The sequence below is a fragment of the Staurois parvus genome, unplaced genomic scaffold, assembly GCF_062004578.1.
Source record: "Staurois parvus isolate SC_StPar_1 unplaced genomic scaffold, SC_StPar_1.0 ptg002726l, whole genome shotgun sequence".
Lineage (NCBI taxonomy): Eukaryota > Metazoa > Chordata > Amphibia > Anura > Ranidae > Staurois > Staurois parvus.
This window is the reverse complement of record NW_028320522.1, coordinates 65,743-82,032: the sequence shown is the minus strand read 5'-3', so window position 1 is coordinate 82,032 and position 16,290 is coordinate 65,743. Positions and strand designations below refer to the sequence as shown.

General features: G+C 36.1%; 1 protein-coding gene across 1 annotated transcript in view; it reads left to right on the top strand.

Annotated features, from left to right (window-relative positions):
- LOC149429383 (sodium/potassium/calcium exchanger 1-like) overlaps nucleotides 1–16,290 on the top strand; it is a gene marked incomplete at its 3' end in the record, with an annotated part of 111,106 nt that overhangs the window by 37,710 nt on the left and 57,106 nt on the right. The window contains exons 3-4 of the mRNA XM_089666469.1: nucleotides 790–852; nucleotides 10,880–10,988. Coding sequence (XP_089522595.1) covers nucleotides 790–852; nucleotides 10,880–10,988 — 172 coding nt within the window. The remainder of the gene's footprint in view (nucleotides 1–789; nucleotides 853–10,879; nucleotides 10,989–16,290) is intronic.

The following is a 16,290-nucleotide window of genomic DNA, read 5'->3' as shown; positions in this document are numbered from 1 at the left end:
CATATACTCTCGTGCTTAGTAAAAAAAAAACCAATGACTATGAATAAGGGTTTTTACTGAAATGCGTAGGCTGCTGTAACGTGCACACTGCACCTTTATTAATAAAGTTTTATCGGGAGAATGAGTTGCCGACTCTTCACCATACACTCTCGTGCTCAGTAAAAAAAAAAACCTTACTCAGTAAAAAAAACCCTTATTCATAGACAATGGGTATGGATAAGGTTTTTCTCCGAAACGCGTAGGCTGCTGTAACTTGCACACTGTACCCTTTATTAATAAAGTTTTATCGGGAGAACGAGTTGCCGGCTTGTCACCTTTCGGTGCGCGCTCCCAGCACAAAGACTGAGTTGTCAAAGATGGCTCTTTGTCCAAAACTAAAGGCCGTCATCCGGTGGGACTTCCGATCACGTTACCACTGTGTCGGCGGTCACATGATCACAGATCGGCTGGGCGTTCCGAACTGTTCAAAAGCACCGGGAAGAGGTTACAAAGCTGAGCGGTAGAATGTCACGAGCTGGGAATTCTGGGAATGCTGAAATGCGTGGAGGGGGGAGGTCGATGGGAAATGTGCTGGGAAAGCGAACCAGCCCTTTAATTCCAAACATTGACATTAGAATGCAGAGGGAGAACGAGTTTCCTTTGGTGCCTAACAGAGTCCATAGTCAGCATTGTTTCTTGTATCCTTTTTGTGGCTGTCGATGGAACATTTTTGCTTTGCGAAGTTCTGACTGATGGTGTCATGTGGTGTCATGTGGTGTCATGTGGTTCACTCTTCATGTCTCTCCACAGAAAGGCAACGGGTCAGTGGCAGGGGAGGAGCCAAAGCCACCTGAAGACAACAACAGATTAAAGGTAGGTGATTCAAGGAGCTTAATACCTGCGGCTGAAATGTGTAAATCCAATTAAGTGTGTTTGCTAAGAGGCGCTTAGGCAGAAAACAGGAGCCTTTCCTATGCTATTCTATATTATTTACATCTATTTTTAAAAATATTTTTTTCATTTTTTAAAGATGCTACAAAAATGACAGTAATTTACCTCTGCAAACCCATTGCCCTTTAAAGTCCAAAAAAAAAAAATCACAAGGATATTCACCCATAAAATTATTTTAGTCGTTTTTCTAATTTCATGTCAAAATCATTAAAGAAATAAATATGACACCAATCAAATTCAAGCATCATACAATTTTTTTTTTTTTAAAGATTTTTATCATTTTTTTAATGATGCTACAAAAATTACAGTAATTTAACTTTGCAAACCCATTGCCCTTTAAAGTCCCAAAAAAAAAAATCACAAGGATATTCACCAATAAAATTATTTTAGTAGTTTTTCTAATTTCATGTCAAAATCATTAAAGAAATAAAAACGACACCAATCAAATTCAAACAACATACAAAATTTTACTTTTTTTTAAAAGATAAATATAAATACAAGTACTTGAATACAAATTCAAGCACCATACAAAATGTTTTATTTTTTTTTTTTATATTTTTATAATTTTTTTAATGATGCTACAAAAGTGACAGTAATTTACCTCTGCAAACCCATTGCCCTTTAAAGTCCAAAAAAAACCAAAAACAAAATCACAAGGATATTCACCAAAATCATTAAAGAAATAAATTACGACACCAAATTCAAGCATCATAAAAAATTTTACTTTTTTTAAAAAAGATTTTTATTCTTTTTTTTAAAGATGCTACAAAAATGACAGTAATTTACCTTTTCGCAAACCCATTACCCTTTAAGGTAAAAAAAAAAATCACAAGGATATTTACCAATAATTCAAATTCAAGCATCATACAAAATTTTACTTTTTTTTTAAAGATAAAAATAAATAGAAGTACTTGAATACAAATTCAAGCACCATACAAAATGTTTTATTTTTTTTTTATATTGTTATAATTTTTTTAATGATGCTACAAAAATGACAGTAATTTACCTCTGCAAGCCCATTACCCTTTAAAGTCCAAAAAAAAAAATCACAAGGATATTCACCAAAATCATTAAAGAAATAAATACGACACCAAATTCAAGCATCATAAAAAATTTAACTTTTTTTAAAAAGATTTTTTTTTTTTTTTTTTAAAGATGCTACAAAAATGACAGTAATTTACCTTTTCGCAAATCCATTACCCTTTAAGGTAAAAAAAAATCACAAGGATATTTAACAATAATTCAAATATCATACAAAATTTGACTTTTTTTTAAAAGATAAAAATAAATACAAGTACTTGAATACAAATTCAAGCACCATACAAAATGTTTTATTTTTTTTTTATATTTTTATAATTTTTTTAACGATGCTACAAAAATGACAGTAATTTTCCTCTGCAAACCCATTGCCCTTTAAAGTCCAAAAAAAATAAAAAATCACAAGGATATTCACCAATAAAATTATTTTAATAGTTTTTCTAATTTCATGTCAAAATCATTATAGATTTTAACTCCTAGTTTGTAAGCTGGAAAGAGCAGGGCCCTCCAACCCCTCGTGTATCGCATTGTATTGTTGTTGTTCTGTCACATGTTCTGTCCCCCATTGTAATGTACAGCGATGAGCGAACCATTGGTGCTTTATAAATACTGTATAAAAATAATAATAATAATTAAAGAAATAAATACAACACCAATCAAATTCAAGCATCATACAAAATTTTTTTTATTTTTTTTAAAGATTTTTTATCATTTCTTTAATGATGCTACAAAAATGACAGTAATTTTCTGCTGCAAACCCATTGCTCTTTAAAGTTCAAAAAAGAAAAAAAATTTGTAAAGATTTTTTTTGTATTTCTTTTTTTAAAAGGATATTAAGGATATTTACCAATAAAATTATTTTAGTAGTTTTTCTAATTTCATATCAAAATCATTAAAGCAGAAATTAGATGAATTTTGGTACATTTGCACACAGCCAAAGATACAAACGTGTTACTTGTGGAAAGACTAAGCAAAAAGAAAAATATTGTTAAAAAAAATATGAAATAAAAAAAATTAAAAAAACACTGAGTGATAAAAAAAAAGCAACACAGGATGTTTACCAATAGAATTTTTCCAATTGTTTTTCTAATTTCATTTCAAAATTAATAAAAACAAATTGAATGCAAAATTCAAGCAACAACAAAAACAAGGACACTGCAAAAAAAAGGCTATCGGAAAACTAGTAAATAGTAATTAGAGTAAATTGAATACAAAATAACAATAAAAATTTAAAATGAAAAAAATAAAAACACTGGGTAATAAAAAAGCAACACAGGATGTTTACCAATAGCATTTTTCCAATTGTTTTTCTAATTTCATCTCAAAATTAATAAAAACAAATTGAATGAAAAATTCAAGCAACAACAAAAACAAAGGCACTGCAAAAAATGGCTATTTGAAGATGCCTATCTCAAAATTAGTAATTAGTACTTAGAGTAAATTGAACACAAAATAACAATAAAAATGTAAAATGATAAAAAAAAAACACTGGATAAAAAAAAAACGCTTTACAACATGTTTACCAGTAAAATTAATCTAATATTTTTTCGAATTTCATATCAAAATCATTAAATAGAGAGAATGGAACATCAATCACATTTGTGAAACATCGAAAACAAGGAAAGTATAAAAAATGTGTTATTGAAAGATGCCAAACCCCAAATTTTTAGATCAAATTAAATACAAAATAACCATAGAAATTAAAAATAAGTAAACATTCGATAAAAAAAAAAACTATACGAGATATTAATTTGTAAAATTATTCCAACTGCTTTTCTAATTTTGTATCAAAATCATTAAAAACAAAAACTTAATAGGAAGAATAAAATTCCAACTGAAATCAAGCAACATAAAAAAAAAACAAGAAAACTTTAGAAAATTGGTTATTTGATATTTCCTTTCCAGAAATGTTGGGATAAAATCAAATGCAAAGTAACAATGAATATATATATATATATTAAAAAAAAACCACTAGGTTAAAAAAATGGTTAGTTGAAGATTCCCATTTCGGAATTTTTAGATAAAATGATATACAAAATAACAATGAAATTTAAAAAGAAAAATGGAATAGGAGAAAAAAATTGCTACACGGGATGTTCAGCAGTAAAAATGATTCCAGATTTTTCTAATCTTATATTAAAATTATTACAACAGTTTATAAATTCAACAAAATGTTACTAAGGATGTTCACCAGTAAAATAATTGTTTTTCTAATTTCCTATTAAAATCATTCAAAACAAATGACATAAAAGGAAGAATTACGAGTACCAATCCAATAGGAGCAAAATAACAATGAAATTAAAAAAAAATCATAAAAAACCTCTTGCCAGTTTAATATATGTATTAAAAAAAAAACAAAAAAAACCCCGCTAGGTTAAAAAAAACTGGTTATTTGAAGATGCCCATTTCGAAATTTTGAGATAAAATGATAAACAAAATAAAAAAGAAATTTAAAAAAAAAATGAAAAAAAAAAATAGGAAGACAATTGCTACGCAGGATGTTCACCAGTAAAAATTATTCCAAATTCTCCTAATGTTATATTACACTTATTAAAAAAGTTTATACATTCAACAAAATGTTACTAAGGATGTTCACCAGTAAAATAATTGTTTTTCTAATTTCGTATTAAAATCATTCAAAACAAATGGCATAAAAAGAAGAATTATGAATACCAATCCAATAGGAACAAAATGACAATGAAATAATAAAAAAAAAAACCTCTTGCCAGTTTAATATATGTATTAAAAAAAAAAAAAAAACCACTAGGTTAAAAAAATGGTTATTTGAAGATGCCCATTTTGAAATTTTTAGACAAAATGATAAACAAAATAACAATGAAATTTAAAACAAAAATTAAAAAAAAAAAATTGAATAGGAAAACAATTGCTACGCAGGATGTTCACCAGTAAAAATTATTCCAAATGTTTCTAAGGTTATATTAAAATTATTAAAACAGTTTATAAATTCAACAAAATGTTGCTAAGGATGTTCACCAGTAAAATAATTGTTTTTCTAATTTCGTATTAAAATCAATCAAAACAAATGGCATGAAAGGAAGAATTACAAATACCAATCCAATAGGAGCAAAATAACAATGAAATAATAAAAAAAAAATCATAAAAGGCCTCTTGCCAGTTTATATATATATATATATATATATATATATAGTTTATAATATATATATATTAAAAAAAACAAAACAACACTAGGTTAAAAAAACTAGTTATTTGAAGATGCCCATTTCGAAATTTTGAGATAAAATGATAAACAAAATAAAAAATTAAATTTAAAAAAAATATGAAAAAAAATTGAATAGGAAAACAATTATAACAAAAAATGGTGAAGCGCTATGCAAATGCAACAAATCAGTGTATATACACACAAATGTAGGTGAATAAATATACATTAATAAGCAATAATTAAAACGTGAGACTCCAATCTTTTAAATAATATAGAGTGACATGTGCTTAAAACAGCAACACACTGTGCAAAAACAAGTGCCTGGTCTGCCAATCAAAATATAAACACACCGGGTTAAATGAAATATATACCCAAAATAGATATTATTATTATTATTATTATTATACAGTATTTATAAAGCGCCGATAGTTCGCTCAGCGCTGTACATTACAAAGGGGGACAGAACATGTGACAGAACAATAACAATACAATGCAAAACATGAGAGGATCGAGGGCCCTGCTCCTTGGAGCTTACAATCTAGGAGGGAGGGGGTAGTGGCACAGGAGGAGATAGCTGTGGGGGATGGAGTGGTAGGAAGAGTGGAGGAGGTCGGCAGGTTAGCAGGGGGTGGGGTAGGCTTCCCTGAAGAGATGGGTTTTCAGGGTGCGCCTAAAGGAGAGGAGAGTAGGTGATAATCTGATGGGTTGAGGCAGGGAGTTCCAGAGGATGGGTGACACCCTGGAGAAGTCCTGGAGGCGGGCATGGGAGGAGGAGACCAGGGAACTAGGGAGAAGGAGGTCTTGTGAGGAGCGGAGTGTGCGTGTTGGGTGGTACTTGGATATTAGGTCGGTGATGTAGTTCGGGGCAGTATGGTGGACGGCTTTGTACGTCAGTGTTAGGATTTTGAATTTGATCCGTTGCGCAATCGGAAGCCAGTGGAGGGATTGGCAGAGGGGGGTGGCGGAGACGGAGCGGTTGGAAAGGTGAATGAGTCTGGCAGCCGTATTCAGGATGGACTGAAGCGGGGATAGCCAGCGGCGAGGCAGGCCAGTGAGGAGGGAGTTGCAGTAGTCGAGTCGTGATATGATGAGGGAGTGGATGAGCCGTTTAGTGGTTTCTGGGGTTAGGAACGTGCGGATTTTGGCGATGTTGCGGAGGTGGAGTCTGCATGAGTTTGTTAAAGATTGGACTTGGGGCTGGAAGGATAGGTTGGAGTCCAGAAGGACACCAAGTACTCTGGCCTGCGGGGCGGGTTTGATGGTGGCGTTGTTGGATGTGACGGAGAAGTCAATGGGGGGTGGGGTCCGGGCTAGGGGGGAAGACAAGAAACTCGGTTTTGGAGAGGTTCAGTTTAAGGAAGTGGACGACATCCAGTCTGATATGTCGCTCAGTAGGTGTGTGATTCGGGCGGAGACCGAGGGGGTGAGGTGGGGGGTGGAGAGATAGATTTGTGTGTCGTCGGCATAGAGGTGGTAGTTGAAGCCGTGAGAGTGTATGAGTTGGCCAAGGGAGGAGGTGTAGATGGAGAAGAGAAGGGGCCCGAGGACGGAGCCTTGAGGGACCCCAACAGAGAGAGGGAGTGAGGGGGAGGTGGTAGCATTATAGGTAACGCTGAAAGAGCGTTGTGACAGGTAGGATGAGAGCCAGGAGAGAGCAGAATCTCTGAGGCCGAGGGAGTGTAGTTTTTTGAGGAGGAGGGGGTGGTCAACTGTGTCGAAGGCCGCAGAGAGGTCAAGGAGTAGGAGCCCTGAATAGTGGCCATTAGCTTTGGCGGTTAGCAGGTCATTGGAGAGTTTGAGTAAGGCGGCTTCGGTGGAGTGTAGGGGACGGAAGCCGGACTGTAGGGGATCGAGGAGGTTGTTGTCGTTGAGGTGAGAGCATAGGCGGGTGTAGACGAGGCGCTCGAGGAGTTTAGATGTAAAGGGGAGCAGGGAGATGGGTCTGAGGTTGTTCGGGTCATTGGGGTCCAGGGAGGGCTTTTTAAGTATGGGGGTGATGTGTGCATGTTTCAGAGGGGAGGGGAAAGTGCCGGAGGAGAGGGAGAGATTGAAGATGTGGGTGAGGGAGCGTAGGATGGAGGGGGAGGGAGGTCGTAGGAGTTGTGAGGGGATAGGGTCGAGGGGGCAGGTGGTGAGGCGGGCATCAGAGAGGATCTTGGAGACTTCCTTGATGGTAGTAAGGTCAAAGGTGCGGAGTGTTGAGGGGCTTCAGTATGAGGAATGTAGGGTGGGGTGGAAGTGGAGGTCAGAGCAGTGATGGGGCCGTGGGGGAGGGGTGATGAGGGGGTAGCTGAGTAAGGGGGAACGGGGTTGGGGGGAGTTTGAGCAGCGACGAAGTCCCTGCGGGTTATGTCGAGGGGGAGGGGGGATGAGGGGGTAGCTGTGTGAGAGGGGACGGGCTGAGAGGGCGTGTGAGTTGCAGCAATGTCCTTGCGAATTGTGTCAATCTTGTTTTTGAAGTGATCGCGCTCCAATTATAACTCAGCGCATCAAATATCCCTTTCACATAATAGGCCTCCATAGTGTAATACCGCTTTATTAATGAAAAAACGCCAAATAAATGGACACTCACATTAAAATCCTATTAGTACAGCAGTTTCCCATGTGCTATGGGTGTACTAGGGGACTTGGGTGTACCAAGATGGCGTCAAAACCGGAAGTGCGTCACCGCTGAAAAAGGAAGTGTGTCACCGCACATGCTCTCTACGCGTTACACCACGATAGGACACGTGGCTTCCTCAGGATTTATCATTTTCCTTCCACTTCACAATTATGTGCCACTTTGTGTTGGTCCCCATATGGAAGAAAAATATATTTGAAACAAATTTAAAAAATATTCTTCCCAAATATATTGATATATGTTTGAAATGCTACAATTTTGGCCGTATTCAATATATTTAGAAATATAGATATGTTGTGTGCTGGCGAGCGCTAGTGATGATTATAAAGCAGCTAGCATGCAAGGTATAGATAACAATCTCCACAAGTATATGCACCTTTTTATACATTTATACATATATTTAAAAAAAAAAAAATTAATTATATATATATACTGTATGTTGAAATGCGTTTTTTTATGCATTACAACATATATGAAATTTTTTTTTCAAAAATTCATTGTCAAATATACTGTATGTCTTTAAAAATACATTTAATCTACATTTTTGGAATGCATTTACAAATATATTTAAAAATATATGTTAAAATGACTTTTTCATATGTTAAAAAAGAATCTGAAGAATATATTTTAAAAAATACATTTTTAAAATATTTTTTAATATATAAAAAAATGCATTTCAACATACAGTATATATATACATATAATGTATATATTTTGAAATGTAATGAATACACATACGCACACATTGCATGTTGAAATACGTTTTTTTATATTTTACAAAATATGTTAAAAACATTTTTAAAATTATATTTTTTTTAAAATATATTCTTCAGATTTTTTTTAACATTTTAACATATATTTTTACAGATATTTGTAAATGCATTCCAAAAATGTAGATTTGTATTTTTAAAGACATACAGTATATTTGAAATGTATTAAAAATATTTTTCATATATTTTGTAATAAAAATGGATTTCAACATGCAGTATATATATATATGTGTATGTACAGTGGGGATCGAAAGTTTGGGCACCCCAGCTAAAAATTTGTATTAATGTGCATAAAGAAGCCAAGGAAAGATGGAAAAATCTCCAAAAGGCATCAAATTACAGATTAGACATTCTTATAATATGTCAACAAAAGTTAGATTTTATTTCCATCATTTACACTTTCAAAATAACAAAAAACAAAAAAATGGCGTCTGCAAAAGTTTGGGCACCCTGCAGAGTTAATATCTTGTACTGCCCCCTTTGGCAAGTATCACAGCTTGTAAACGCTTTTTGTAGCCAGCCAAGAGTCTTTCAATTCTTGTTTGAGGTATCTTTGCCCATTCTTCCTTACAAAAGTCTTCCAGTTCTTTGAGATTTCTGGGCTGTCTGTCACGCACTGCTCTTTTAAGGTCTATCCATAGATTTTCAATTATGTTGAGGTCAGGAGATTGTGAAGGCCATGGCAAAACCTTCAGTTTACGCCTCTTGATGTAATCCCCCCTGGATTTCGAGGTGTGTTTAGGATCATTATCCATTTGTAGAAGCCATCCTCTCTTTAACTTCAGCTTTTTCACAGATGACATCAAGTTACCATCCAAAATTTGCTGAAGTTTTATTGAATCCATTTTTCCTTCTACTCGTGAGATGTTCCCTGTGCCACTGGCTGCAACACAACCCCAAAGCATGATTGATCCAACCCCATGCTTAACAGTTGGACAGAGGTTCTTTTCATTAAATTCTGTGCCCCTTCTTCTCCAAACATACCTTTGCTCATTCCGGCCAAAAAGTTCAATTTTAACCTCATCGGTCCACAGAACTTGTTTCCAAAATGCATCAGGCTTGTCTATATGTTGATTTGCAACGTTCAAACGATGATTTTTGTGGTGAGGACGTAGAAGAGGTTTTCTTCTGATGACTCTTCCATGAAGACCATATTTGTACAAGTATCTCTTTATAGTGGAATAGTGTACCACAACTCCAGTGTCTGCCAGATCTTTCTGGAGGGGTCGTGCAGTCAAACGTGGGTTTTGAATTGTTTTTCTCACAATCCTGCGAGCTGTTCTGTCTGATATTTTTCTTGGTCTTCCAGATCTTGCTTTAACTTCCACTGTTCCTGATGACTGCCATTTCTTAATTACATTCCAAACAGAGGATATTGACATCTGAAAACGCTTTGCTATCTTCTTATAACCTTCTCCAGCTTTGTGAGCGTCAACTATTTTCAGTTTCAGTTTTCTAGACAACTGCTTAGAAGAACCCATGGTGCTGATTGTTGGGGCAAGGTCAGATGAGTCTGGGCATTTAAAACCTTTGAGCTTGACATCACCTGGTCTTCCCAGACGATGATTGAGAACAATCCATGACACTGGCAGGTCTCAGCTTTGCAAAGGGGGCAGTGCATGCTATAAATTCTGCAGGGTGCCCAAACTTTTGCAGACGCCATTTTTATGTTTTCTGTTATTTTGAAATTGTAAATGATGGAAATAAAATCTAACTTTTGTTGAAATATTATAAGAATGTCTAATCTGTAATTTGATGCCGTTTGGAGATTTTTCCATCTTTCCTTGGCTTCTTTATGCACATTAATACAAATTTTTAGCTGGGGTGCCCAAACTTTCGATCCCCACTGTGTATATATATATATATATATATATATATATATATATATATACACACACATACTGTATGTTGACAAGCATTTTTTTTAAATTAAAACATATCTGAAAAATATTTTTAAAATATATTCTTCTAAATATATCCTTCAGATTTTTTTTAACATATGATTATATTTATTTATATTTATTGAAATATATTTTATATGGCCAAAATTGTAGCATTTCAAACATATGTCAATATATTTGGGAAGAATATTTTAAAAATATATTTAAAATATATTTTTCTTCGATGTGGTGTGGTCTCTGTTTTATGGAATGAACATGTACCTGGATCTTTCGGGATACTAACCTCTCTACAGTTTAATTTGACCAGGACATTTAAGTCTAATAAAAAAGTTGTGTCATGGAAACATTTTTTTTTGGGGGGGGGGGTCTATCTTATGTTATGCACAGATTGAATGAATTCTGGGTTATTTAATGTAACATTTGTTCCACCTCTGTCCAGCTGAAGCCATTCCTAACCAGAGGTGGAAGCTCGGCCTCTCTGCACAACAGTACCATGCGCAGCACCATCTTCCAGCTCATGATCCACACCTTGGACCCTCTGGGAGAAGGTAAGACCACTTCCTATGAGCACTGAGACTGATGGAGCTTCCAGACCTTCTGTATATTTTCCATATGACCAAACCTGTTGTAGAGTTTAGTTTTTCCTGCATTTTGAGTCATGATACTTATGTAGCACTACCCTTGTAAGGGCCGCTGAATCTGGCTTGGGTCCCCCTATGCTCTGCACAGTCAGGCAGCACACATTTTCCACACTTGTACCCTCAGAGTCAATAAACAGTCCTTGAGCTGGATTTTTTAGTTGTTTTTATTTAGGGTAAACAACTTGGATGGGGTCTAGGGGTATATGGGGTGCCCAAGGAACTATAAAACTTGAGGACAACTATGGACAAAAAAAAAAATGTGGACTAGCAAAGATATAGCACTGTCCCTTTATGGAGCGCTATAGTCCAATTTTAGTGTGCCACCTCAGACCCTAGATGAATCCTCCTCTCCAACCAGCTGTACTGAGGGTATCCCTGAGCAAGAGGTCCCAGAAGCTTGCAGTTAAGCAGTTATCCATTATCCAGCCCAGGGGGTATAGGAGTACTCAAACTCAGGGATGGACTGACCATTCGAGCACTTGGGCACTGCCCGAGGGCCCGTGGTCAGTAGGAGGCCCCATGAGATGCCCCTGGTACCTTTCAAAGGCTTTTTTGGGTGTGGTTTGAGTGTGGGCAAGGACACAGGGGCCCCATGATCCCCTATTGCCTGGGGGGCCCAAGAGTTGTCAGTCCACCCCAGTTCACACGGTCCTGTCCTGTCAGTCTGGTGGGTTGGTAGCTGCGTTGAGGCCTTTCAGTGTACTAGATTGGCTCCTTCCCTGCTGCTTGGGACGTTCTCTCTAGGAGACTTTGGTCAGTGAAGATCCTTCCATCCAGCAACCAGCCTGTAGGTAGACTCCCTGAGGCCTTCTCCCAGGCTCCGCACTCCAGCCTTCCTCTCAGTCCATCTTCCACTTGACTTCCCCTGCTTCCCAGGCTCTGTCATATTTGAGGGTTACCCTGGTCACCATGCCCAGCCCTATGCTGGGGGATTGGCCAATGTCCCTCAAACATGCAAATCTGGGCCTTCACCCCTCTTCCAGAAAGTTCTCCAGTTTCTGGAAAGGTGGGAAGGTTGCAGAGGCCCTGACATGTAGAACCTCCAGGCCTGTCCTGAGGTGAACTCCTGCCTCACTCCCAGGCTGACTCACCCCAGGCTTCTACCCAGCCTCTGTCTAAAGAAACAAAAAGTCTATCTATCTAGACCTAGAGGGCTTTGATGGTGAAGAAATACAGATAAAATGATAAAAATTCCTGCGCAAACTAATTTGTGTGAATATCCGTGAACAAACTCAGCAGCTGACGTCAATATGTGTTCCCAAATGAATGTGCAATAAAAGTGATGTAGTGCTAAAAACAACACATGAAAATATATGCAATGTAAAATTAAAACAATAAATAAATCATTTCTTAATAAATTCCATATTCCTGGGAACAAATAAAGTGCTGAACCACTTCCCATCCGGCCCATGTACATAAACGACCGGACAGGAGCAGTGCAGGAGCGGGTGGCCGTTTATAGACTTCATCCCGCATTCCCTGCCTGTGCGTGCCCCCTGGGAGCACGCACACTGCGATCCGGAACACCGAACTCTGTGTGAGGTCCGATCAAGTGATCATTGATTGAATCAGTGATCACATGAATAGTAGTAAGCAAGATGTCACTTCCTGACATCATTGCTTATTACTTGTGAAATCTGTGAATGATCACAGAGGTCACATGGTACAGGGCTATTCACAACAGCCTTGTATCATGTGACAAGCTGTGACCAATCATCGCTCTCACTGTATTTCTCAGTGGCTGCAAGAATGCAGCCAGAGATGAGAAATGATTGCTTTTACAGCCTTTATGCTGTAAAAGCAATCAGTGTAAAAAAAAAAAATCTTCATCACCCCCCACAAGTAGTACAGTGTCACCAAGGTGACACTGTACTGCTAGGGTGACAGTATGTAAAAAAAAAAAAACGTAGATAATAAAATTTAATAAAAATGTAAAAATTTTTTGATTGTAAACTAATTTGGGTTATTGTTTTACTAAAATGGTAGCCGAATACATTTTGGCCAAGATGTATGAAGAAAGATTATTTATTTGCAAAATTTTATAAGAAAAACTTTTTTTTTCAAGATTTTTGGACTTTTTTATTTATATAGCAAAAAAAAAAAAATCCCAGCGGTGAATAAATACCACCAAAATAAAATTTTATCTGTCTCAAAAAAATGCTAAACAATTCATATGGGTACAGTGCTGCATGACCGCGCAATTGTCATTCAAAGCGTGATAACGCTGAAAGCTGAAATTTGGCCTGGACAGGAAGGGGGGAAAGTGTCCGGACTGGAAGGGGGTGAAAGTGTCCGGACTGGAAGGGGGGGAAAGTGTTCGGACTGGAAGGGGGGAAAGTGTCCGGACTGGAAGGGGGAGAAAGTGTCCGGACTGGAAGGGGGTGAAAGTGTCCGGACTGGAAGGGGGGAAAGTGTCCGGACTGGAAGGGGGGGAAAGTGTCCGGACTGGAAGGGGGGGAAAGTGTCCGGAATGGAAGGGGGGGAAAGTGTCCGGAATGGAAGGGGGGGAAAGTGTCCGGACTGGAAGGGGGGGAAAGTGTCCGGACTGGAAGGGGGGAAAGTGTCCGGACTGGAAGGGGGGGGAAAGTGTCTGGACTGCAAGGGGGGGAAAGTGTCCGGACTGGAAGTGGTTAAATAAATAGGTCCATAGCAATAAGGTGAAAATTCAATAAATTGTTTGAATCAATTAGTCCGTATATCATATACTGTATGTGACCAACACCAATGGTTCTAAAAAGTGTCCGTGCTTACAGCAAAGCTCCACCCAGGGGAGGACTGACCATTCGAGCACTCGGGCACTGCCCGAGGGCCCGGGGTCAGTAGGGGGCCCCATGAAATACCCCTGGTACCTTTTTTATAGGCTTTTTTGAGTGTGGGCAAGGACACAGGGGCCCCATGATCCCCTATTGCCTGGGGGCCCCATGAGTTGTCAGTCCGCCCCTGGCTCCACCCAAAAGGGAAAGTTCCGCTTCAAGCCTTTGTCCCCCACTCCCCGTTAAGGATTGGCACCTTTGGGGAGCTGGTACTCGAATTTGACAGGTACCCGCTCCCACTTCCGCTCCGATCAGAAGTGACATCTTGCTTACTACTGTTCATGTGATCACTGATTGGCCAATCAGTGATCACATGATTGGGACCTCGCATAGAGGTCCGTACAGCGATCGGTGTTCCACTGTGTCTGGAGCGCGCACAATCCAAAATGGCGGCAACCCGTCCCTGCACTGCCACCGCCCGGCCGTTTATATACATGGGGCGGCAAGTGGTTAATACAGTGCACAATATTAGGACTGATCACTGTATTAGCCTCACAATTGATGCCACTGCTAGTTAGTCAGATAGTGGCTCCTCCCAGCCAGTGTCAGCTAGTGCCAGATATCCCACATGGAAGAAAAATATATTTGAAGTATATTTTAAAAATATTCTTCCCAAATATATTGCCATATATTTGAAATGCTAAAAATTTGGCCATATTCAATATATATATATACACATATACACTGCATGTTGAAATGCTTTTTTATTACAAAATATTTGAAAAATATTTTTTTAAATACATTTCAAATATACTGTATGTCTTTAAAAACACAAATCTACATTTCTGGAATGCATTTACAAATATATCTAAGAATATGTGTTAAAATGACTTTTTTATATGTTAAAAAAATCTAAAGAATATATTATAAAAAAATATATAGTTTTAAAAATATATTTTTTAAAATATATTCTTCAGATTTTTTTTAACATGTAAAAAAGTCATTTTAACATATATTTTTACCTATATTTGTAAATGCATTCCAAAAATGTAGATTTGTATTTTTAAAGACATACAGTATATTTGAAATGTATTTTTAAAAATAGTTTTCCTATATTTTGTAATAAAAACGCATTTCAACAGGCAATATATTTATATGTTGAAATGCGGATTTTATGTATTACAAAATATATGAAAAATATTGTAAAAAATTAATTATCAAATATACTGTATGTCTTTTTAAAAATACATTTAATCTACATGTTTGGAATGCATTTACAAATATATGTAAAAATATATGTTAAAATGACTTTTTCATATGTTAAAAAAAATCTGATGAATATATTTCAAAGAATATATTTTAAAAATATCTTTCATATATTTTTTAATATATGAAAAATGCATGTCAACATACAGTATATATATATATATATATATATATATATATATATATATATATATAATTTTTTTATTTTCTTTTTAAATATATTTTTAAATATATTGAATATGGCCAAAATTGTAGCATTTCATATATATGGCAATATATTGAACTTTATTCCTTCATTGGATGAACTCTCTATTATTTACTCACCACTTATGCTCATGATTTATTTATTTATTCATTTATTTATCCTTTTGACTACATATTAGCGCTGCACTTGATTTTACTTATTGTTATTCGGAGGTTTACTGTGGTTACCTTGTGTGTTACAGCTGCTATTTTTAGAGCGCTCACTATAATACCATTTTACTATATACTGTATATATTATTTTTTTAATTTTCTTTTTAAATATATTGAATATGGCCAAAATTGTAGCATTTCATATATATGGCAATATATTTGGGAAGAATATTTTTTAAATATATTTTTCTTCCATATGGGATTGTCCGCCACACTATCACAGTCCCACTATAAGTAGCTGATCACCGCCATTACTAGTATAGCGTCATAGCTGTGAAAATTCCAGTATATACCATAGTTTGTAGATGCTATAAACTCTGCACAAACCAAACTAATATACACATACTGGAATTTTTTTTTCCCCAAAGGTACATAGTAAAATACACGTTGGCCTAAATTTATGAAAGAAACTTTATTTTTTTTATTGGATATGTTTTATAACAGAATATAGAAAGTATTGTTTTTTTTTTTTTGATATGTAATCTTTATTTATATAATAAAAAAACAGAAGTAATCAAATAGCAACAAACGAAAGTTCTATTAGAGTGATAAAAATTATATAAATTTAATTTGGGTACAGCATTGCATGACTAAACAATTTCTAGTTAAAGTAGTGCAGTGTCGAATAGCAAAAAATGCCCTGGTCATGAAGGGGGTAAAACCTTCCAGGGCTTAAGGTGATACTAAAGGTGCACATATTTAAAAAAAATATACCAAACATGTCATACTACATACAGTACCTGCTCTGTGCAGTAGTTTTGCTCAGAGTAGCCCC